The 23,703-nt window shown below is 44.3% G+C and overlaps 1 protein-coding gene across 15 annotated transcripts in view; it reads right to left on the minus strand.

The window, feature by feature from the left end:
* Positions 1 to 23,703, minus strand: part of FBRSL1 (fibrosin like 1) — a 495,930-nt gene that overhangs the window by 256,969 nt on the left and 215,258 nt on the right. For 13 of the 15 annotated variants that reach the window (XM_063173535.1, XM_063173526.1, XM_063173536.1 and 10 more), the window contains exons 3-4: positions 22,756 to 22,857; positions 11,745 to 11,780 (exon numbers count right to left, since the gene is read on the minus strand). In XM_063173535.1, coding sequence (XP_063029605.1) covers positions 11,745 to 11,780; positions 22,756 to 22,857 — 138 coding nt within the window. The remainder of the gene's footprint in view (positions 1 to 11,744; positions 11,781 to 22,755; positions 22,858 to 23,703) is intronic. The other 2 variants (XM_063173528.1, XM_063173525.1) reach the window with 1 other exon arrangement.

Below are 23,703 nucleotides of genomic sequence, written 5' to 3' on the forward strand. Positions count from 1 at the left end.
GGGGAGCTGGGCTGCAAGCTGTGGCCTGAGACAGAAGATGAAGGGCTTGGTTTGAAGACAGGGGTGATCAGACAGGGACATGGGACAAGTAGCTCCTTGTATTTTAGGCACAAGACAAAAAAAAATTAGGTGGATCTTCCAAACTACCTCACCTATTTCATTAAATACTCAGCAAAACACTCTCCTATCTACACATCTGAGTACCACTACCCCATTTTAAGGCTAGAGACACTCAGGCACTGAAGCTCAGAGGAACCCGCCCAAGGCTCTTGGAAAGTACTAATTTAAAATCTCATTTACTTAAGGTTTCTCTCTGAAATCCATTCTGATGCTAAAGTCTGCTAAGCAAACAAATGCCAAAAACAAACCAAGTGCCTTAAGTCATCCCAGGATATGACCACCTTTTGTTTAACCTTTGCAAGCCCTTGTCACAGTCACCATCACTTTGGCTTCAGATCAATCCAGGCTCATCAAACAGGCTACACTTTGAAAAGTGATTCATCACTTTGCATGCCCAAACTCCTGACAACATGACAGACTCAAGGAGGCCAACTTTTCTAAAAATACAGAGCACGCTTCCTCAGAAAAGCCCGGTTCTCTCACATGTTTCAAGTTGTTCACCTCTGAATTTGAAGTGCTAAAGCAATTTTGGAAGATCTGCACGATAATGTTTCCTCAGTAAGAATTTACAGCTCTGCACACCACGGGCTGTACTTCACTCTGTGCACTGCGAGTCTGAGGCAGTGCTGTGGTCTGCAGTGGTAAAGGCGGGTTAACAGTTTTGAGGCTTTCAAGATAAGCAAAATTTCCCTTGACGTTGTAAACTCTTCAGGTGGTTAGAGACAACAGTTTCTGCTTTTTTGATGTCTTCTCAGAAAAGAGCTCACATAATTTTATCAGTTTCTGGGGTGACCATCAGATAACCAAGCTATTCCTGCCGGAACCACTCAATGCATCTCCCCCTTCCTGTCACTGGCAATCCACAAAACGACCAGGGGATTCGAGCTAACCACAGGGCTCACAACTTAACTGATTAAGTAGGTGGGAACTGATGCCAGCTCAGCTCAAAGTGTCTGTCTCTGCTAACCAGAAGCCAGCCGCAAGCTGTGGAGGGGAATGACCACAGATAACACACTGATACTGAAACCGTTTGGTGAAGCTGCAGCTTCCTGTTCGAGTGCTCTCGCAATCTCTTCGAAATGAATCTTCAGCAGGAAACTGGCTGCAGTTAAATGGGCTGTTTGGGTCCTCGTGTGGCGTCTATTGCTGCCTCTTGTCTTCAATGGACCATTTATTATTCTCTCCTGCCCTCTTCCCCAGCTTTCTAGAAATGAACTGAATTAGGGCTCCTCAGAGAACAAGTGTTTAGAGGAAAGGAACGATATTTAGGCAAAGGCCGTGAGCACCCTGCACCGGTTACAGATCAGCGCCTGCCAGTAATACTGTAGCCTCGGGCATCTCCACTGTGACATCCTAATCTTCCTGACTAGAGCTCCTTTTCTCTTAAAACAGGATGCTACTAGATGCTATTAAGCAGCTTTGGAAGAGACATGAATACATGGGGAAAATGTCTTCTGTGAACTGGTTTGATCTAACTTTAGTCACTAGTCTTACAACCTTGCTTGTGTCAACACCTGCTCATATTTTACTATGAGGAATGGTTGCAGAGAATGCCTTTTAGACAACTGATTTTTGAGATCAGATTTTGAATCTCTGGTTCATTACAAGTATCCCACTAAGTTTAGCTTCTGAGCTGTTCAATGCTGCTGCTACCCTGCAGGTGATGGCAGAATTTCATCAATCCAGTAAAACACATATATGCTTTACCCAACTCAAATGCAACATTTTTTTTCCCTTGGTGATTACCAACTGGTCTGAGAATGCTGCTGCACAAGTTCAAAGCACACACAACACAGTCTGTACCATCCCTCATCTACAGCACTCTAATTGCTACAGGATGTCCAAAAATTGTCCTGCTTTGATTAGCTGATTTCAGGGGCAGCATGAACCATTTCAACCCCATGTCCAGAAAACCAAAGAACCACACATGACAGCTTCTTAATAAACTCCAAAATTTCTTATTGTTTACAGATAACAAAGTACCAGTCTAAAAAAACTGAACTGAGGTTTGCGAGTACCCAGCAGCTACATCTAACATCTTCCCAAAAACTGCCAGTGTCCTGAGGCTTTCTGGTGAACACATGTGGTGAATTAATCAGACAGGAAAATTCCTCAGGATACTACTACACATCTAGGCTGTAAGTGTTCAGGCACACAAAGTCTTATCCATCATATAGCACAGAGATGAAATGCAGACAGTAAAGGTATGAATCAGGCCACATTCCTGTAGAAAGCACTGCAGCCATGTCCACAGTGATGTAACTGTATGCCAATTTTCCACCATTCTGGTTGCAAACCTCTAAATATTCACAACCAGAAGCACGGCATCTGGAAAGTATCTATAAATAAAGCAGTTAATTCCATTAAAATCTAGATGTGATACCACTTGAACGTGCAACTCAGCAGCACTGTGTAAGAATCGCTAGTGCTTGCTGGATTTTTTTATTATATTTTTGAAACACATACTAACTCCATAATCAAAAGCAATTTTGAGCACAAAACTGACCTCAAGGTCACAAGACTCTATGGCAGCCTGTTCCCTTTCATTGGAAGTACATTGTACAGCCAGGAGGACAGCACATCCACACCGGATGGGCCACGGGCTAATTAAAAAGCAGCTTTGTGGTTGTATCTGTTCCTAGAGCAGGTTAGTAAACCAAACTTTATAACAAGCAATGAAACTGAAGGTGCTACAGAAGCAGACAATTCCCACAAAAACAAAGCACAGCTCAGAGTGATGAACAATTGTTTTACTCAACCTCAGTGCCTTTGAATTTCTGACCTGTGACAAGCTGAGGAAAGAGAGAACAGCTACAATCACTTGAAAACTATGCTGAAACACAAGGTATTCTGAACTGGAACTCAAATATTTCTTAATTTAATACAAATTTTAGATACAGCAGTACTTGAATTTCAGATTTAAACCATTGCCTCCCTGAAGGTATTTACTAAAACAAAGAGACAGGGAACAAGCAGAGAGTATTTGGCTGTACCACTCACCAAATGGTATTGCGAAGACCTCTCAACCCCGGTGTGATTCCCATCTCACACCCAAGTTACCATGGATTAATGACATTTCTGCCCTTGCCCTGCATTCCCTGGCTTTCTAGAACTGCAGTTGGTCCTTTTGCATCATATAGGAAGGCTCTTACACTTCCATTTATTTATTTGCTATAAAAAGGAGAAAGGACACCTTCTAAAATGTGACCAGCAGGTCATGGTGACTGAGGTTTGTGTTGACCATGAGTAGCTGTGATGATGAAGTGCTGAGGCAGCAGGAAGTGAAAACACTGACCCTATGTAGAAAACATCTCACAGAGTTTCCATTTGAATGCTCCTCTTCCAGCCATGCAAGCAGTGCAGATCAGAAAGTTGCCCTGCACCAATTGTTCTGCTGTTACAGCAGGAGCTGAACAGTTCCTGGAAAGGCAGCCCAGAAGCCCAGGCTGCTGCCTGAGCCACCTGCACAGGGACAGCAGCACGGAGCCCCTCTGTTCTCTCACCCCACAAGGGATGGAGGAGAGCTGCCTTCCCACTGCAGAGCAACCACATGGCCCAGTATATTCACATTTTAGCAGCCCGCTCGATCGCATCCAGGCTGAAACACGAAGTGAGGAGAGAAACCTCAGCCTACATTTGCAGCTTTCACAGCAGAGCCCCCACACCTTCAGCATGTTATCAAAAGTTTTCTTTGGTGTGAGAGCTGACTTAGGGTTGCATCTGTTGTTTTGCTAAATTAAAGTTGCATTTTTGCCTTCTGTTAGGACAGGAAAGAAACTAAGGATCTCTCTCGCCTATAATAACAAATCCCAATTAAAAAAAAAAAAGGTGGCAAGGAAGAAATACAAGTGATGAAAGTGAGTAAAACCCACCAACCTACAGGAACCCTTCCCTACTCTCTGGGTGAGCGGGGACTAGTTTTACCATCACCCAAAGAGCTTACCCTCCCTAGACTATTTTATTTCAATATAGTTTAACATAGGGAAAACCATTTTGGGACTGATAAGCAATCAGGGTATTCCACTGAGCTGCACAATTAAATATTTATGATGCTTCAAGATGACAGGCAGTGTTCTCTAATGCCAATAACACCCACAAAGTTGATGCAATCGATCCCTTTTCCTTGATCTCTCTTGTTCACCAACTATCAAGGCCAACAAAACATGCTCATCTACAATTGCATTCTGCAGTGGCAATATTATTTCCTCTGCTACTCCCCTTACGTGACATGGTTTTGGGTGCAGTGAAATATGAGACAAAACAAGAGAGTGTGAACCCTTTTTCCACCCACCCCCGTGAGTTTCCTCTGAGGAACCCACAAAGGCACCCAGCACAACAAGCACCAGTGCATGGGCAGCCCTCAGAAATGGACTATTTTAACCCTCTCTGTAATTATGAAACACCAGAAGTGCCCATTCTGACTGCACAAGACTATCAGAGAATTAAACAAAAATCAAAAGCAAATCCCCCAAGAGGCCCCACACTTAACCCCTGCCCACTGTGGTAGTTAGGTAAGTAGCCCTGATCCTAATCAGCTGTCTGCTTTAATCATCTTTTTGTTGGCTTTGGTAAAGGGAAAGGAAAGGAAGTTAAAACAAGGCAATAGATTCTAAGAAAAGAGAGTCATGAGAGCAAACAACAATGTGAAAACAGCTGAGACAGACAAGCAAATACCCTGCCCTGCTGCACAAAGAAAGCTCCAGCACGTATATGACACAACTGCTTCAGGACAGTCTTAATCAAAAAGGTCCAGAAATAAAGAGCAGATATTCTCAAAATCCTCTGCCTTTCCTCTTCAGCAGGATGTAATCCTTTCCAGGCTGGTGAATTCAAGATGGATTTAGGACAAGTTTCCATTTTAGCGTGCAAGGCCGGTGACAGCGAGGTTATCCCAGCCCAAAAGCCAGGGAGCACTGGGAATTTCGGGGGATGCGTCTGTTTAACAATAGCGCCTTTCTAGTCAGATTAGAGCTCTGCTCCCCCCGGTGCCCCGGGCCGAGGGCAGCGGCAGGGAGATTAAAAACACGGGCAAAAATCACACACAAGTCATATGTCCCATCCCTCGAGGGGCTCATGGTGTCAGCTGGCCGTGCCTCCTGCAGCTGGGGGGTTTATGGAAATCGGGATCAGCCTGTCCCGCTCTGGCCGCCGGGACAAAGGGGCAGCCCCTCTGCCAAGGCCACTGCTCAGGCAGGGGGAACTCAGACAGAGAGGGCCCTTTGTGCTTGCTTATGGCTGTGGAGATGAGTGAAAATCCATGGGACTTTTCATCCTAATTAAAAGCAGAGGTCATCTAAGAAGAAACAGACTTTCAGAAAAAGGGAACTTCTAAAGGAAAATGTGTTGCAAGGAAGTTCATGGACTTCAATATTTGTAAAGCTGAAGTATGTAGTTTATTTATGTTTGTACTTCTGCTTAAGCTTTTCATGGGACTTTTCAAAAACCCTCAAAAGAGCTCCCATGGATCTGGAATAATATGTGTACTAATTACTCAGCTCAATTTGAGCTCATGGCTTATGGGACAGTCCCTGGAGCCAAGGGTCCAGCTCCTCAGCTGGCTTACAGCAACCTGGCTCCATCCCACACAGCGCTAAGAGCAAACAAAACTCTATTTATTCAGTGAACTCAGCCTGTCCAGGTGAATTCAAGCATGGGGATAGTTTTTGTGAAGTGAGGCTATTTAGGAACATGGGAAAAGAAAACCAGCAGAAGTTAAATGCTTTGGACTGATACTCATCATTTTATTCCTAGCTCTCTGTAAAACTCCTGGTATCTTACAGGGAAAACTTCTTTCAAAATACTTTATGCTTCTATTCCATATTATTATTTTTCTATCTTTTTAAATCCTTTGTGCTGTCATTGCATTTGCAGGCCACACCACTTTTTAATAGTTCCTTTTTCTTTTCTCTGTCTTCAAAGAAGACAGAGTATTGTTCCACCTGAAGGGGACCTATCTTCCATTCTTTTTCTTGTCCAGAAGAAAAAGACAATTAAGAGTCCCTCTCTTATGCTTGGCATCATGGCAAAAGGAGATTGATACTTATTTTGGAATTAATACTCCTTTATTCATAAATCTTGTCCAGAAAGTCTTGCTCACATTGCCAGCCCACAGGCACACCATTATAGGAAATACATATTAAATTCAATTTTATCATTTACCTTTGGCTCCAGCTCAAGGAGTTTTAGAGTCGTAACAAGAGCCCTGTTTCCAATATTGATTTTTGGCACAGAAAAATGCTAATTTATCAGAGGTCCTAAAATACAATGAATTTTCCAGCCCAGCCAAGAAACATTACCCACCTAGAGAAGATATTTTTCATTAGTGTGTGACAGAGCAGCAGGTGGAAGAACCCTGTTTGTCACAATTCCAATGTGCCTCTGGTCACCGAGCGTGCTTCCACACCATGAGGGAAGCACGCTCAGGAATTCCCAAGCAGAAGTATGACATGCCTCATTGCAATAATTTTTTTATCTTTATGTAGAAATTTATCCTTCTCAGGACATCAGTTTCTCCATGGCCATCTCAAAGATGTCAAGGTATACAATCATTCTAGAGATCCAAGTGGGAAATGGTACTGACTCAAGGTCTGTACAGAAAAAATGCTGCTCAAGGTACTTTTCCAAGTGATAATTTGGTTCCAACCTAACAGCACAAGAACAGAGTGGATTGGGGAATGCTGGTGGTGAGATCTTCAGTGAGCCCTGTAACCTCTGCACCACAGGCACAAACCTGCCCATGCTCACACCAAGGATTCCTGGCCTGAGAGCAGCCTCCTTAGCAGGCACCATCTGCTTCAGGGTTTCACAGACCTGCACTGAGCTGGCACAAAACTGAGAGAAGCCGTGGAAAGAGCTTTACAGGGGATATAAACCTGCAGAGTCAACAGTTCCTCTGCTGATGATTTTCCAACACTTTGCAGCCATTTGTACCTGTCCTCCCTCCTACTGAGGTGGGCACTATCTCTGTGCTGCAAACCAGGGCAATGCAGGTCAGATTTGGCTGTCCCAGCATGGGCATGAGCCTAAGAGATCTGACAGGGTGGTTGTGGGCAGCTCTGTTGGGCAACAGTCCCACTGTACAGCAGCACTGAGCACACAGCACAGGAGAGGAGTCCTGCGTGGCTGTGAAGATCTTTGCCAGCAAAGATCCAAACTGGCTGGAAAGCCAATTCCAAAAATGAACAAGATCATTTGAGAGAACACCAGGAAGGGGCAGACTGGGGTCCAGGCAGACAGTGCAGGGGGCTCAGGGTGCTCAAAGCCCACCCAGTCCTCTCCTGAGTCACCTCAGGTTCAGCTTCACCCAGGGGATGAGATAATTTCTCATGCTACATCACCAAGCAGGAGGCATGAAGGTTGCAGATAGCACTGAGTGACTCTGGATGGCCCAAGGGTCTCTGCAAGCCTTATGGTGTTCTGCACATTTCTCTCTATCCACGAGCTCCAGCCTGAGTTATCTGAGACACTGGTTTCCTGCGCTCAACAAGGAAGATGTAAAATCAACAGAATTTGATCAGCTGCCAGGGATTTGACTAGGCTACAAAGACTTTGATATTCTACAGAAGCTCAGAATAAAAATCAGCTGCTGCTGTAGCCAAGAGTATGTTACTGTTTTTATTAAAAAAAAAAAAACAAAACCCTTTCAAGAACAAATAAAACCAAACAAAGACGTCTCATCCTCCTGTACTTTTGTTCCAAGGCACACTCAGACAGGTTGGCTCACTGGCTATCCATTTGCCATATGCTTTCAAGTTTATTCTTTCATTCACTCCCATATTTTACCCCCTTCCAGTTCAGAAGACGAACAGCTGCACAGATGCTCTATAAATAAACTACATAATTTATTGGAAGAGGGTTTTTGTTTATTTTTTTAAGCTACCACATATTCCCCAGCTCTATCCTTTTCCATCTTCTCCACAAAACTGAGTCAAATTCAGCTGCAGCTTGGGTTTGTCTCCACAGTGTGCTCAACCTTATAAACAACTGCAACTTTTTAGCCATTAATAACAAACTGTATGTATTATCTTCTATTCATTGTAACTACTTTATAATGATGTTTGGTTCTAAGTTAACTACCAGAAAAAAACCTGACAAACATCCGCAGGGCGGATATGTATCAGTGATGTATAGAAACCTCAACTAGTTCTAACTCTGATTCTCTGTGTACTTTTTAACAAATCAGTGCATTTTCAGGTAGACAGGCCTCTCATCCTGTAACCAAAAAGAGAATCTGTTTTGTCTGCTCAGAAGACAGACAGACCTCTCTGACTAAAATCACTAATCTCATTTGTGCATGCAGGAAATGTGACAAATGGCTGGAGTAGTTTATCACACAAATGTAACCATCAAGTCATAGAGGGAATGAGATATTAACCTCCATAAACAAACTCGTGTTCCATTTCTCAGCACAGCGGAAGTATACATTTAGTGAGATAAGGATATGAAACACATGCTGCTGAGGAGAGAAAGAGCTGCAGCAGCAGCACAGACATAGAAATGTCTTGTCCTATCCCAGTAAAAGTAAATGCCATTTGAAAATTAATTTTAGGAAACAATGTTTTAAGAGGTTTTGTCTGTGGTATGTACAGGAGACTCTGAAACTATGTGCCAAGTCACTGTTACTGCTAGTTTTGAGGCTCAAATTAAATATAGGTGCAATACTATCAAATCTAGGTACATCTGAAGTTCATCAGATGTAACTTCAATGAGACCAAAATTTCACAGCTATTACAAGCATGCTCCTTATTTAGGCACCTAGTGTTCCATGGGAAGCCTAGAGTCAAGGAAGTTGCTGGAATATCCAACCCTCAAGAGTTAGTTATTTAGACACTTGCATTTATTTTTCTTCCTGCCTTTAGCTCCAGAGTATGCACTTCATGGATGAGGCATTTGCTGAAGTTTTTCACCAATGAGCCTGCTCTGACTGCCTGGACAGGCCTTGATGGCTCAGCTGCATGAGCCAAACCTTGGACTGAGATTTTTTTCATGCAAGATTCCTACTGTAGGTTTTAAGTTCTCTCTTGGCAAATGCTCATTTCCTTAAAATGTGCATTTTCTACAAATGTTTCTGAAATCAAACAGCAAGGACAGCTGACACAAGTGAATGGAGCAGAGTGGAGATTCAGAACGAGGTAATTAAAATTGAGCACGCACAAAATAGTTTGTGGTATTTAAACAGCTGCCCATGGAAGCCAGTACAAGAACTTCACCGAGTAACGATACAGATCATCATTCCACAACACAGCTATCAGGAGGAACACCCAGCACAGCAGTGTCTCCAGCCTTTCTCCTGCTGCCGCTGCTTTCACCATGTCTGGGGAACAGCCCGTCCCATGTAAACAGGGGCAGAGCCAAAACAGTGACTTAAAGTTTCATAGACAGCTGCTTTCGTGAGAAAATGAGAACTGTTGTAGATGTTATGGACAAGTCCCGCTGTGGGGCCAGTTGTCTGGATCTGGTGCTACCTGCAAGAATCAGCTTCCCGTGGGAGTTTGGGCCAATGGAAGTGGCAGTCTCTGACTTTTGCTAAATCAAATTAGAGCAGCATCAGAGTCCTGGGGGAAACAGCCGGCCTGAAGAGCTGGCACATGGTGGGGCAGAAGGCAGTTTAACAGGGAAAATGACAATCTATAAAGAATAGCAATGCCATTTCACACTTCTCGTGATCTCAAAATACTGCCCTGGCATGCAGAACGCTCTTACCTCCCTTGAGAAGTTATGGGTTGGCAAAATAAGAGAACCTTGTCCCCACATATGCACAGAGAAGGAGCTAGCAATTTTCTCAAAATCATTTCTCTAAGAAAGAAAAGTAAATTTCTGAATAGCCAGCAATGGAAGAAAACAGTCCTATGATTTATTGGCCTTGAGACTCTGAGAAGAATTCTTTGGCCTTTTTCCATTACGATTTTGCAACCTATGTTATAGCCACTGGGAAATTGTTTAGCTCCCAAACCAGGCACTCAGTCATAAAATCTGTGAAGATGATTCATTATTATTTATGTGGTGCCATGGGCATGCATGGCATTTTACAGACAAATAGAAGATAAAGCATCTGCCTTTAGAAGCTTAGGTGAATCTGATTCTCCAAGTGTATGGAAAGCAGCACTTAATGGGTCCTAGAGCAAACATTCCTCATCCCTCAATGAATTAAGCAATGATACTCGCCTGGGATACTGCAGGATACTCAGTAAACATATAACTACTGTCTAAAAATTCGTGACATTATTTCATTAAAACTGTGAGGGACTTTTCAAGTCATATGTTATTTTGTAATGGTTTTATGATGAAAATGTACTTAATCTTGTATTATGAATTTCTGATAATATGCATGATAGCATGGGACAGTGTTGCTATGAAACTGGACCATAAATTCTGCACTGCCTGGCAATTTTTTCTCTTTGTGCACTGGGTAGAAGCTCAGCAAGCTCCATCACCCTAAACTTACAATGTATATTATTGAAAGTAAATAATTCTGGTGATTAGAGTAAAAAGAAGTGTGTTCCAGGCCTCCACATCAACTCCCTGAAGTACATAAAATCCACCCTTGTTCTGGTTCTAAAGAGAATGAGCAGCTTTAGCTCTTGGTATGAAACAGTTTGGGACCGCTCACCTAGAAGGCAAAACTTTATCATGGCAGAGGTTGTGAAAACAGCGATTACTGTCAATCAGTGCAGGCAGGAGTTGTTTGCTGGACTGAGGAATCCATGTTCAGATTTGCATATACCTTCATCTAGAACCTTTGCACTCCACATGACTTACTGTCTGAACAAGCAGGGTATCATATCTCCCCACCATACATTTGTTTTGAGAGTCAGATATAATGTGATTCCAGGAATTTTCATGTTGACTTTGCTAAGCCTCTCACACCCTCTCCTATTTCTGTATTACTCAGTCATGTCTGTGCCTGCCTTTTGGGACAGCTGAGCAGAAAATGTACCCAAAACAAACAAATTAATCCACCTCTACACGAAGAAATGTCATTATTGCACACACAAATAAGGTACATATGAACAGAAAAGGACAATTAAACATGTCTGGTACATTGCACACATGGGCAGACGTGTCCTGACCCTGTAACACCACCCTCAAACATTGTGGCACTCCTGTGAAGGAACCATCAGCAACACCCTCCCCTGAAAACAAGCGAGCTTGTTTTGTAACTCAGAGGCTTGTAAATAAGAGAATATTGACTTTCATGTTGTTTACAATGGTGAGGGCTGCAATTCTTTGTAAAATGGGAGTAATTGTGTATTTGATTCTTGTATTAATACACAAATGAAAACGTGTATGGGGGAGGGAGGAGAGGAGGGAAGCATCTCCTGCTGGTGTTGAAAACTCTCCACTCAGGTCTTGTAATTCTCCAGAGGTGACTATCTAGCTGAAATACTCCATCAGCTGACCAAAAAATCCCCTCCCTATAAGTACAATATTAAATTAAGAAGCCCCCAGGCTCTTAATGCACTCCCACATGTCAGGGCTGTCCCCTGCAAGGTGCATGACAGCCCTGTGCTCTCACCCTGTTTCTGTTCTGCATTTCTTCCATGCCAGTGGCTGTGCAATAGGGAGTGTAAACCTCTGCAATCAACATCAACAGAAGTGAAAGAATTAGCTGTAAAATGACTTACGGAGTAGCCTCTTCCTGAAAGCGATTGAGCAGAACTCTGTGGGAGGAAACAATATGCCACAGTAAGTAATGCAAGAGATTCTGTGTAATGTAAGATAAGAATCATTTTGCTCTTCCCTCCCCCAGCCCAGTATTCCTTAGGGGAAAACTCCACAACCTCAAATGAACTCCTGCTCCTCTGTGTGCTGCCACAGGGGTAACAGGCAGAGAGCACATCCAGGTGAGGGCTCTGGGGCTATTTCAGGCCGGGTTTCATAAGCCAGAGCAGGGCCTCAACAGCTGCTCCTGACCAAGGTAAAGCTCTCAGCGTGGGACAAGTCTTCAGGGCAGCAGGACACACACTTTGAGCCATCCCTCTCTTCAGGACATGACAGCACCTTCCTAGGAACAGCACGCACACGTGAGGATGCTCTCCAGAACCAGGCTGCCACATTTTGCCTCATCGACTCCAACTCTCAATCATGTAACCAAATATCCCACTTTCCATTCCCCTCCATGAATCTGTGAGCCTCCAGCCTTCAGTGCTGCAGCATTACCATATGACAACTCTATCTGAAATAACAATAGCAGCAAAGCACTAATTTATCATCTCTCAGAGCTTTAATAAGCACTCTGTCCCTTTTGAATAAGTTAAATTACATTGTTTACTCCTGCTCTTCATTTCAGCTCCTCCTGCTCCTTTCTCTACCACATCCTTACCTCTTTCACATGCTGCCAAATCATTTGGTTCTTTTCCTTCTCATTACACCAGCTCCAGTCACTTGGATCCCTTTCCTCTCTCTACAACCAAAGACTGTCGAGCTGCTGGGTTTTTGCTGGCAGTGGCTTTCTCCAAGCAGCTAAATGAATTCCACCTCTAGCTCCAGCTGCTGCTATATGCCTTCTTTTCGGAAATTAAAAAGGAGCCAGGAACACACGACACTGCATAACCCAGCAAGTACTCTGCAGGCCAATTTCCAAGTGTGATTTATAATCATGATGCCCTCACTACATGATTTTATTAAACAAGATCCAGGGAGTCTTAGCAGTCCTGTTTCTAAGACTGATGTTCTAGTGGGTACCAAAAATACCGAATTGTTGCAGGCTGATGGTGAGGATTATTTTTGTCTTTTTGCAGCAGTGCCAGAAGTTATCACGTTCCTAAATCAGCACAGCACAATACCCCAAAGAGATTGATGCAAACTGATTGCAAATACTTGTAATTTTTCACCAGCAAGATAACAGTCCCTTTGTACTAGCAGTTTGAAAGCCTTTTGATCAGAGGATACCTAGATATAGCCAGGAAACCTTTTCCAGACTCCTGCTCTCAGTGGAACACACAATTGTCTTGTTGCTCTGCCCATGCCAGCTCCGTGCCACTGTCTGTGCCTCTGACACCAGACAGGCAACTCTCCAGCCAAGTGCCCGTGGAGAAAAGCTCCCAAAGCCAAGAAGAGACCAGAGCAAAGTCCTACAATTATGTGGGTGTGGGAGGAGGGCTCCCTGTTAACCCTCTCAGTGCCACACAGAAGGAAAGATGTGACCCAGCTCTTACACACAGGTCTGCAGCCAAGGAGTGACTGGGTGCCAGTGCCCAGCCCTGGCATGCTACACCTTCACCTCTGTGCTGCTGGAAAGGGACAGCTCCCACAGGGGAGCCTGAGGCACCAACAACACTGATAACAGCATCTGAATTCCCACCCTCTGCATATTGCACACGGATTTGGCCACCGCCTTCAAACATTACAAAAAAATTAGGGATTTATTTATAAACCGCCTAAATATAAACTGCCCAGAAATAAAGCTACAGACCAGTGAAATGAAGGGCAGTGTCATTTACCTCTATTTTTGAGAAACGATGATAAACTTATTCCTCTCTCTACGTACTCTATACCCCAAAGTACTCATGGAATTCAGCCTTGTATAGAAAAAGGTTAATAACAATATCCTGCTATCTACATAAGTATGCCAAACAGCTGAACACAATTATGTGTTCCAACACTTTGGAGAGCTTGACCAGGCAGTTCACCTAAAGTAAACACAGAAATGATGTGGAGGCAAATTACCTGCTTGGAAAGGCGGGAGGAGGAAAGGAAAAAGGGTGGAAGTTCTCACTCCAGCCCTCCATCAACTGAGATTTAACCAAGAATGACAAGGTCTAACAAATTGGAAATAATAACCAAAAACAGAAACAAGAGGTTTCATTAGCAGCTTCTCTCTAGGGAAACAGCCTCAGAGCATTTTCACTCTCACAGTTATTTTCCATCTTTGAGCTTTGTGCAAATGCAAAATGTTTTCCTGGGATGGAGCAGACTCTTGGACAACAAACTCAAGCACACTAACAACAGACCTGCTTTTCTTAAGACAACCTTCAGGCATCCCAAGCTGTCCAAGAACCCCAGGAATCTGCAGAACATTGATTTAAAACCACTGAGTAGAAAACAATAAAACCAGTTGTTGGGTAAAGCGTTACATCAGAAATAATGAAAACTGAATGGCAATTGACTCTGGTATTTTTCACATCCAAGAGCCTCTTCTCTCTGAAAAGTTTTAACATCAAATTTCCTGAAAAATCAGTGGTGAAAAAGAGTGGGGTTTTCTCCTTCCCTCAGAATTTTTCTTGCATATATAAAATTAGTAACTGGTGAATACTTTGGAGTCAACTCGTAAAATCTTTTCCAACAATTAGGTTTATGCATCACCATGCCCCACGCTCTCCAGGGCTGTTTGCATGCATTTTTCTGCACAGCTAACAAACCACTATTGCTTTTTTGGTTAGCTTGGAGCACTGCAGCTCTTTAGGCAGATCCATACCAATTGTCACATGTAGCAATTCTGAAAAAAACCAGCTAATATCAGCTACAAGTGCCAGAGCAGAAAGGTTTGCATGCAACTGTGATGGATGTTCCTAAAGAAAAAAATCTTTGGGGGTTAATACAAACATGGCTCAGTCTGTATGTCTCTATATCAAGATCAAATAATGAGAAAAGTAATCAATTGTGGCTGCAAATATAAGAAATCTTAGTGGAAGTTTAACTTGGCATGTACCCAACGCTGAAGAAACCTCCTTCCACAGTGAATGAGTGCTTGTCTGGCAGGAGTAATTACTGGGGCAAGCCTTCAGCTGGAACAACTCACCCAGGCTCTTACCTACAAGGACAGGAGCACTTACATGGAGGGCTGTCACACAACTCTCACTCTCCAAAGAGGCTCTCTGCTGGCTTGGCCAATTTCCTCCTTGTCAGAAGGGCCTCAAGCAGCAGGGGATGATGGTGCCTGTGGTACCCAGCAGTCACATCCCCTTGGTGCTGCTCCCACCAGCACAGCACCTGCCTGGGAGCTCTGGGAGCTCACCTGAGGCTGACACCCAAACCAGCTGCAATGCAGGCACCCAAGAAGGCTCAATTCCAGTCCTCAAACACTGCCTGGAGGAACCATGGTGCCCATGGTACCCAGCCAGCCAGATCCCTGTTGGTGCTGCTCCCACCAGCACAGCACCTGCCTGGAGCTCACCTGAGACTGACACCCAAACCAGCTGCAATGCAGGCACCCAAAAAGGCTCAGCTCTGGCCCTCAAACACTGCCTGGAGGAACCATGGTGCCTGTGGTACCCAGCAGTCACATCCCCTTGGTGCTGCTCCCACCAGCACAGCACCTGCCTGGGAGCTCACCTGAGACTGACACCCAAACCAGCACCCAAGAATGCTCAGCTCTGGCCCTCAAACACTGCCTGGAGAAACCACAGCAGGCAGGAAAGGGCTGACAAACACAGCTCCCAGCCAGGACTGTGACCCCACCCAGGCAGACAGTGAATCCCAGGGCTCTGCTCCAGCTGCACAGCAACCCTGAGCAGAGCCTCAGGGAGGGCAGCAGCCTCTCTGCCTGCTGAGCATCAGCTCCTGCCTCTTCCAGGGCTGTCTGGAATGCCCAGCCTTCCTAGGGGAGACTGTTATTAGTTAGGGGCAAAATGAGTATGGTCTGTGCATTTAATGATGCAGAAGTGGAGCTGCACTGCTAGGTGGCATTTGTGCATAAAGATAAATGGCTTATAATATTTTGCAGATGATGTGCTCTTTTACAACTAAAGATTTTTGGTTCCTTTTAAGCCCAAGGTTAAAAACAAAACCAGACAGCACAGACAAGACATTTCAGTTATGTCACAGAGTGAATTATTTCTACCCTGGGATAGCTCTCGTGTTAATTACACTGGATATAAAAAAAATACACCTTTCTGGAAGCAAAGGCAAAATCTTACTGCATAAAGATTCTACTACCCCCCCACTGATGTCCTTGAGAGCTTGAGTTACACTGCTATCTGCAGCTGTATTTAAAAGATTTTTCTTTCTTTGTGATAAAAATGGCAACTACAATTTAGAAAAGAAAATAATGAGAAAATCTCACCAATAATCTGCAGCAGGTTTTCCAAGATTGTCTATTAAATTGACAGAAAAAGTTATTTCCCTTATATAAATAAAAGCATGGCCTTCCACTGCTCTCATGATGCAAAAGAAATTAAGACACCCTCTGTTCAGTTTCTTAAAGCTATTGGGTTACTTATTGAACTCTAAAGACAGCAGGAAGGGCTTTAAAATCCAGTAATAATCAAGGTAAAAGGGCACCTCAAGCCAATTCCCCACTCTCAATGGGTCAGGCAGGTTTCAAGTTGGATCTTTTGTGTCCTTGATATAAAACCTAACTACAAGGGGATTAGTTAAAAGCAGGTGATGGCAGCACGACCACAAAACTAGGTCATTTGTAGTGCTCCCTTCCATCCTCTTTGGCTAAAGGACACAAATTAACATATTCCAGAAATGTCAAGAGTTCATTCCTGCTTTTATGACATGTGCCATTTCATTGGCTGAAGCCAGGAGTGTATCAAGTACCTCCAAATCAGCAGCTGAAATGGTGTTTTCAGCCAACAGCTATTCCCATGTGCCACAGGACAGTCCCTAAAACAGCCTCCAAGCACTGCTGTTAATGCCATCCTTGTGTGAGTGTGGAAACTGAGGCAGGGAAAGACTCAAATGTGCCCAGTTGCACCTGAGGAGGGAACTGAGGGAGAATTCCCAGCTCCTACTTAGTGCCAAATCACAGGCCCAAGCTTATCATATGGCCCAGTGCTGCAAAAGCCTGATTTTCTTGGTTAGCACTCAGTAGAGGTAATCAACAGTATGTACAGAGAGATCTGATTTCGAATTCTGCTTTATAGCATTTCAGGATGACACTCACCTCAGCTGCACCCAATTCCACAGTCAGGGCACAGGCACCAGGAATTGGAGGTGTTTACCCTCCCTTGGTCATTTATAGAGCACTCAACAACAGAATATGGGTTTAGCTTAGAATACTGGAGAAATCTCACATTTCCTTCCCAAACAAACCCCTTATAAAACTCAAATATCTTGGAATGAGAGGGGTAAGAGGAGAGGAGGGCAAAAAGAGCCAAGGGCAGGAGATATGCCAGACCTTAACACAGAGACCCTTAATGCAATTAATTTCCACAGCCACACTCCTGCCTGCTGATACAATGAGTTCAATTGCCATGGCAAAGGTCACCAGTGCATCTGATGTTCGCTGAGATTGGAACCTGGACCTGACAAGATAACCACAACACGTGATGAACAATCTGCATGCCCTGCAGTGCTTGAATGTGCTCCTTCTTGAATTCACTGACTTTATTCTGTTGGATAAACAGCGAGTGTTATGCTTAGAAACACTGCAAAACCAGTCTGGTAGGATATCAAACGACACAAGGTCTGAACATCTGTAACTGGCTTGATAAGCTACAGAACAGCTTCCTCACAAGACACTTTTATCCCTACAGCTGATGGCTGCAGACAGCAGAAGGAAAGATGCTCATTGACCAGGAATGAACAAACTGAGTGCAGTTAGCCAGAAACAACAGGAAAAGACCTCACAGAAATGCACAGAACCTACAGGAGTGCTGCTCCCATTCAAACCATCACTTCTGCCAGCTTCAAAAAACTCCTCCAGACTTTCTTTCTTCCTAAGCATCCCTCACTGAAACTTCGTGCTAGTCATTAGAACTTAAATTTCTGCTGACCATTTCCACTCAAGCATTTGGGGTTTTGGGACATAAAGAAAAGCAGACAGCATGCTGAAGGGATGGGCATTTTTACCTCCAGAAGAATGGGATTTGCAATATATATTTCATGATATATCCATGTATATTCAAACCAGCTTCCCAAGAGTCATGGTTTGTGGAAGGGGTGGTAAAACTATCCTGTTGCTAAGTCTTTTTAACTAGAACAGTCTTCCTTCACTCTTTAAACTGCAGATTAGATCTCAGTGTGTCACACATGGGGAACAATGGACAGCACATGCCACAAAGAGTTTGCAGCCCACACATTATCACCCCAGGCCTTCCAAAAACTCCTTCAATGAGCTCTGTGACACCCCTGACCATGGCTCTGAGGTCCCATTGCCACCCTGACAGAGCCATGAGCAGGCATCCCACACGCACCAAAGTTTACAGTGTGGATAAATGTGGAGCTGTGGGGTGACTGTGGTCTGATTCTCACTTCAGAGGCTCATCTGATCGTGCTTCTGGCAAGGTACTTCAGCCTGAGGCACACAGGAGGGACCTCCAGCTTTGTACCTTGCTGCTGCTCTAATCCCCGTGCCCCAGGAGGGGAAACGTGGGACGGGGAGTAGGAGGGAAGGGGGAGGCAGTGCCTGTGATGGCACACAAAGAAAAGCAGATCACAGTCAACTGCCTGAATTAGAAATCACACAAGTTATTTTGTATTCATCTACAAGAGAGAGAATTTTATATCTAGCCTATACAATATGCTAAACACTTATCAAAGAACATTTAGAGAGAGGAAAATCTTTGCATTTCCTAAAAGGCTGCTTTTCGTTTATTACGTTTAAAGAAAAACAAACAAACATATGAGGATAGGATGATGAAAAATTAGAAAAGATAGCCTGGGGGATGAGAGGAAAAGGCTCTCAACAACTTAGTAGCAGTGCTTGCTGGTTTTATGCACAGCTGAAGCCAATCCCTTGAAAAGGAGAGTTTTGACTCTTAAGTGGCCAGCACCTCTCGCAACATATTTCCTAATCAGCGAGTATTTATGGTCGATATTTTATATTTCCAATTTCCCCCTAAGGGCTCCTGAGAAAGCAGCACACCTGCCAACCTTTTCAGCTGGGCCAATAATTGCCAATTTGCTCTTTGCCTTAGTATATCACTCAATTTAGCCCTGGCTGTGCCCTGCATACATCCTCATTCATCTCTGTGCCCCCATGACAATTAGAGTGTTAGCTTCAGCTAACTAGGGCAACTATTCTACTAGGGTTGGAAGACAATTATTAGTCTATTTTCCCATCTTGTGGCAACAAAATTGAGAATCCATGACAATTACATTCAGCAATTCTGCACTCTGCCGCCTGTTCCCCCTCCTTGCCCCCACCTTCCGAATATTTCAAATTATCACAGCTCTACTACCACATTCAAATTTTCCATGTTCACAGGGAGTGAGGCTTCTATTTAAATGATAATGAGGGACGATCCATTCAATTTAGTGAGGGAGAAAATCCATTAAAAAGCAGGCAGTTCTTAAGCTGATGGGTCAAGAAAAAGATAAAAACCCTTTTTTCAAGCCATTATACAAGGCTCTGTGTGGATTTTTGGACTGTTCAGGACATCAGAAAAGATTAGGACAATTATGGAACATAGGGAAAACCAAAACAAAATGCCCAAGCTTTCCACTTTTACTTGGGTCAACACAACAAAATAGCAATATGGCTTATCTGGCTCTTAATTCTCTGGCAACTTCCAATTACCTCACACTGAAAGGCTGCAGAGGAAAATCCCATTTTGGAGAAAAGCTGTTGACTCTGTTTTGGTTGTAGAAGACCTGAGAGTACATGTGTAACAAGGATGTTGGCTCTGTAGTAGTTTTTAAGGGAATTTTACATCAACACTGGGAACATAAGCAAGTGGCAGATTCCAGCTCCTCTCTGCACCACAAAACCTGGGCTAAAACTTCACTGTTTTTCTGCTCTGAAGTTTCATCATGCCAAAGAAGAGCCCAGCCTCAACAAATCAAACCTCTGCAGCCAGAGATGATTTCACTAAATCATAATAAGCATTTTTTTCCCTCAATGACCCATAATAAATGGCACTCGGTGTAATGTCTGGAAAGACTTACTACACAAGCCAGACAATTACTGTCTCACCATGAAATTGTATCATTCTCTCCCCACAGAATTTTCACTTATGGCAAGGAAGGAGCAAAATGCTCTGGGTTTCACAGTAGATGAACCAATTGCTGTTTGTATGTGTGTGTGTGTGTGCACAATATAATCAATCATTTGCCTCAGTTTTCTTTAGAGTGCAATTATTTCACCACAGACCAGGCCACCTCTTGACTTCACGGTCCATTAGAGACTAATGACATGCATTAATGTAAATAAAGAACAACTTGCTGCCATCCCACTGAACACATCACCTCAAGGAACAAATGGCACAGAGGGGCTGAGCTGCTCAGAACAGCACCTCTGAAATGGGGACCAGTGAAGCTGGAGGGAGGATCTAGTGCTCCTGAGATGGCACCACTACAGCTGACACTGCGATAGGCACATTCCCCACCACACCTGCTGGGTGCTGCCCTGTCACCTCCTGCCTCATTCACTGCATTGTTCACCCCATTAGTGGGGAAAGGCAGCACAGAGAGCAGCCCTGAAGGCCAAACTCACCCAGGAACAGCCCAGGTGCCTCCTGCTGCAGAGCATCCATCTGCAGGGACACTGCTGGGTGCTGCAGCCTCTGTAACCACCAGCCTTGAGGAAACACCATCCCTGCCTTCCCTGGACATCCTGACTGCCCTGTGCTCCTGATCCTGAGGACATGCAAGGAGTTGTGCCCACTCCAGTGTGCTGGGACACACAGCTCCAGAGCCAGCAGGGACCAAGCGTGGCTGGACAGAAAATCCTGCAGGAATCAACACTCAGTAGAATCTTGTTGTCTCCTCTCCCTTTCCCTGCTCCCTCTCTACAGTGAGAGAACCAGTCTGCCTCCTCATCCCCTTGCACAGAGATGGGGAAAACCATCTGATTGTACCTCTGGGACTTCCTAAGACTTTGAGACAGTCGCTAAATAGGCTGCGGAACATGTACCAGTACGTGAGGCAGTGTTATATGTAATTAAAGCTAAATTGCACTCATCAAATAACGAACAAAGAGCATTCTGTGATTCATGAACCTTACTTTTCAAACTGTTTAATTACTAATTTGAAAAATTCTCATTTGCCATGGGTCACCAGGTCACGAGAGCAGCTTCAGCAAAGCTCTGAAGTGTGCCCCGGCCTCCAGGCACTGCCCAAACGTCTCCTCTGACTAAAAAAGAACAGAGTGCCTGTTTCCCACTGAATTTCACTGGCTGCTGAACAGGCTTTGAAGATTTTGCAGGAATTAGGCACTCGGAGTCAATTCCTACAGGCTCAGTCTGCAACTTTGGGGGCAAAGGGAAAGGAGGAGAAATACTGGAAGTGCATCGGCTTAACAAGAAAAGTCTCCAAGACCACTTAACGCTTTGACCTAAGCTAATGGCTAAGCTGGAATATGTTATTCCTTCCTGCAGCCCCACTCTACAGCTACAGTGCAGCTCCCAGGCTCTCCTGCTCACACACCCATCAGGAGTGCTGAGGGGAGGGGAACAGAGAATCCCATCCATGTGGATACGGGATATTTTACATACACACAAAATCACCCCCATTTCTGACTAAAACACAGCCCAAATGTCCCAGAGCAAGGGGGTTTGTCCCGGGCCCCCCCGGCTGCCTGGCCCCAGGGCGTGGGCTGGCAGTGCTGGAAGCAGATCACAGGACATGTTATTTTTCTCTTCCTCCCACTGCGTCGGCTGTTTACAGCGCCCCATTCACACTCCAAACATGTAGAGAGAATTTTCCCCCGTCACATTTCCCTGTCAGAGCTGTCAAGCTGAATCCCGCTTTAATCTGCCAAAAGCACTTTTCTGCTGACATTTTTAATAAATACTTTCAGCTTTTAAACACATTTGTGGGAGCCATTTTTTTCCCCTTTTCCTCCTGTAGAACGGGCTCTGAAAGCCTTAATAGCAAATACATTACACTTATCAAAGGCTTTCCCCCCCTCTTCCTTTTGCATCCTGAAGCGGAGGTAGTGTTTTCAATTTTAAAGCTAAATTAACTGTCCAATTGAATTTAGCTGGTGTGAGCCGTTTTCTGTGACAGGTTTTAGTTATGAAGCATATTTTACATTAATAGAACTCAACATGAAAACCACTCGCTCTGGGATTTCTGTGGCTTGCCATTGAAATGGCAAATTTAATATTTCAGACATGCTCGTGCCAGCGTTTGATTATTGTTCTTCATTTAAATCTCTCCTAACGGGAAAGGTCCTAATTAGTAAAAAATCATGTTTTAATGAAGGCGAAATGCTAATTGCTAACACAAAAAGCCTTCGTATAAAATTATCCCAGCACTGCCATTGATTTCTTGGTGACTCAAAAGCCCATTTGTGTGTTTACACACTAAGGCACCATTTGCTTTTGTTTTATCATAACATTTCACTCAATGTACCATCGAATTTCCTGAGAGAAAGACAGCTTTCCCCCAAAACCCTCTCATATCTTGGCGGCAGGAAGCATAAAATTAGATGAACTAACTTTGCACCCAAACTATGTGATTACGTGCAGCAGTTAAACCCAAGGATGCTGTAAAAAGCTTTTTAACACAACTTCTTTGAAAAAAAACCAAAACAAACCATCAAGCCATTTTTCCCCAAGGAATAACAATTCCATTTTGTTTTCCCATCTCTGATCTTTCGCTTATCATATTATTTGCACCATGATTATAGTGTTTGCAAGGCAGCTCAACCACTTATGCCGTAACACTCAATCATGACATAAAAAAAAGTTATTACACAGTGACCTCTGGATGCCAACATTTGTTCAGCAAGATTTATGAAAAGCCATGTCAGCAGCGGGAATTGCTGCAGTGAAGCGATGCTTTCTCCTGAACGGTACTTACATCACTGAGACGGTCCCTTGAGCTGCTCCGCTGAGAGCTTGTGGCCTCCCTGATGCTGTCTTCCTCGCTATTTCTGCCACTTCTGCTTGTAGGGACCTTCATCTAGAGGGAGAAGAAGGAGGGGGAAAAAGGAGATTTTCAAGCACTGCTCTGCCACCTGTTCCCGAGGTTGCTGACGGCAGTTCAGTCAACGTTTCGCTCCTACGCCCACCGTGGCAGGGGTGGAACGCAGGGGGCTCCTCTGCAGTTGGGCTTGGCCCTCTGTGTCCACACTCCCTGGCACCAGCGTGGCAGGGAAGGTGCTTTTGGCACTCCTGGGAGCAGGTGAGGTTGTGCCTGACACGAGGGGGGAGCGGACAGACAGACAGACAGAGCCCCTTCACTCTGCTCCCAGCACTCCTCAGCTGGGGCTGCCTGACCCACCCAGGCCATCCTTCCCAGCCCTGAGATGTGCCACCCCAAGGACTGCACTGAGAGACCATGATGGCCACACTTGCTGAAACAGCTTGCTTGAGATGCTGCACAGAATTTGGAGCACATCAGGATTAACTCTCACAGCCAAGGCTGGTGCTTTCACTGCTGCATCATCCCACTCCCTTCACCTGAAGTTGTGCTTGTGTTTGGACAGAAGTGAGAGAGCCAACGTTTGAAATCACAGCAACCTTCCTCTTACATCTGCAGAGAGTGTTAGAGGGGGAGGAGAGGGGTAGGATAGATGTCATTCACAGCTTCATTCCTGGGCTCATTTACTAACAAATTATTCTGCTAATTCCCTCGTGAAATATTGGGTGGAAAGAAGTGTTTAATTTATTAATAGGTTCTATTCATATCAGTTTGGTTCCATTTAAATTACACTATTTAAAATGTCGGCTTGTACAAATTGGTATTTTTAATGGCAATAAAATCCCTTTGTTTCTTGCTGTCCTGTTCCGTGGTGGTGCTGGCAGC

This window comes from Melospiza melodia, chromosome 20 (genome assembly GCF_035770615.1).
Source record: "Melospiza melodia melodia isolate bMelMel2 chromosome 20, bMelMel2.pri, whole genome shotgun sequence".
Lineage (NCBI taxonomy): Eukaryota > Metazoa > Chordata > Aves > Passeriformes > Passerellidae > Melospiza > Melospiza melodia.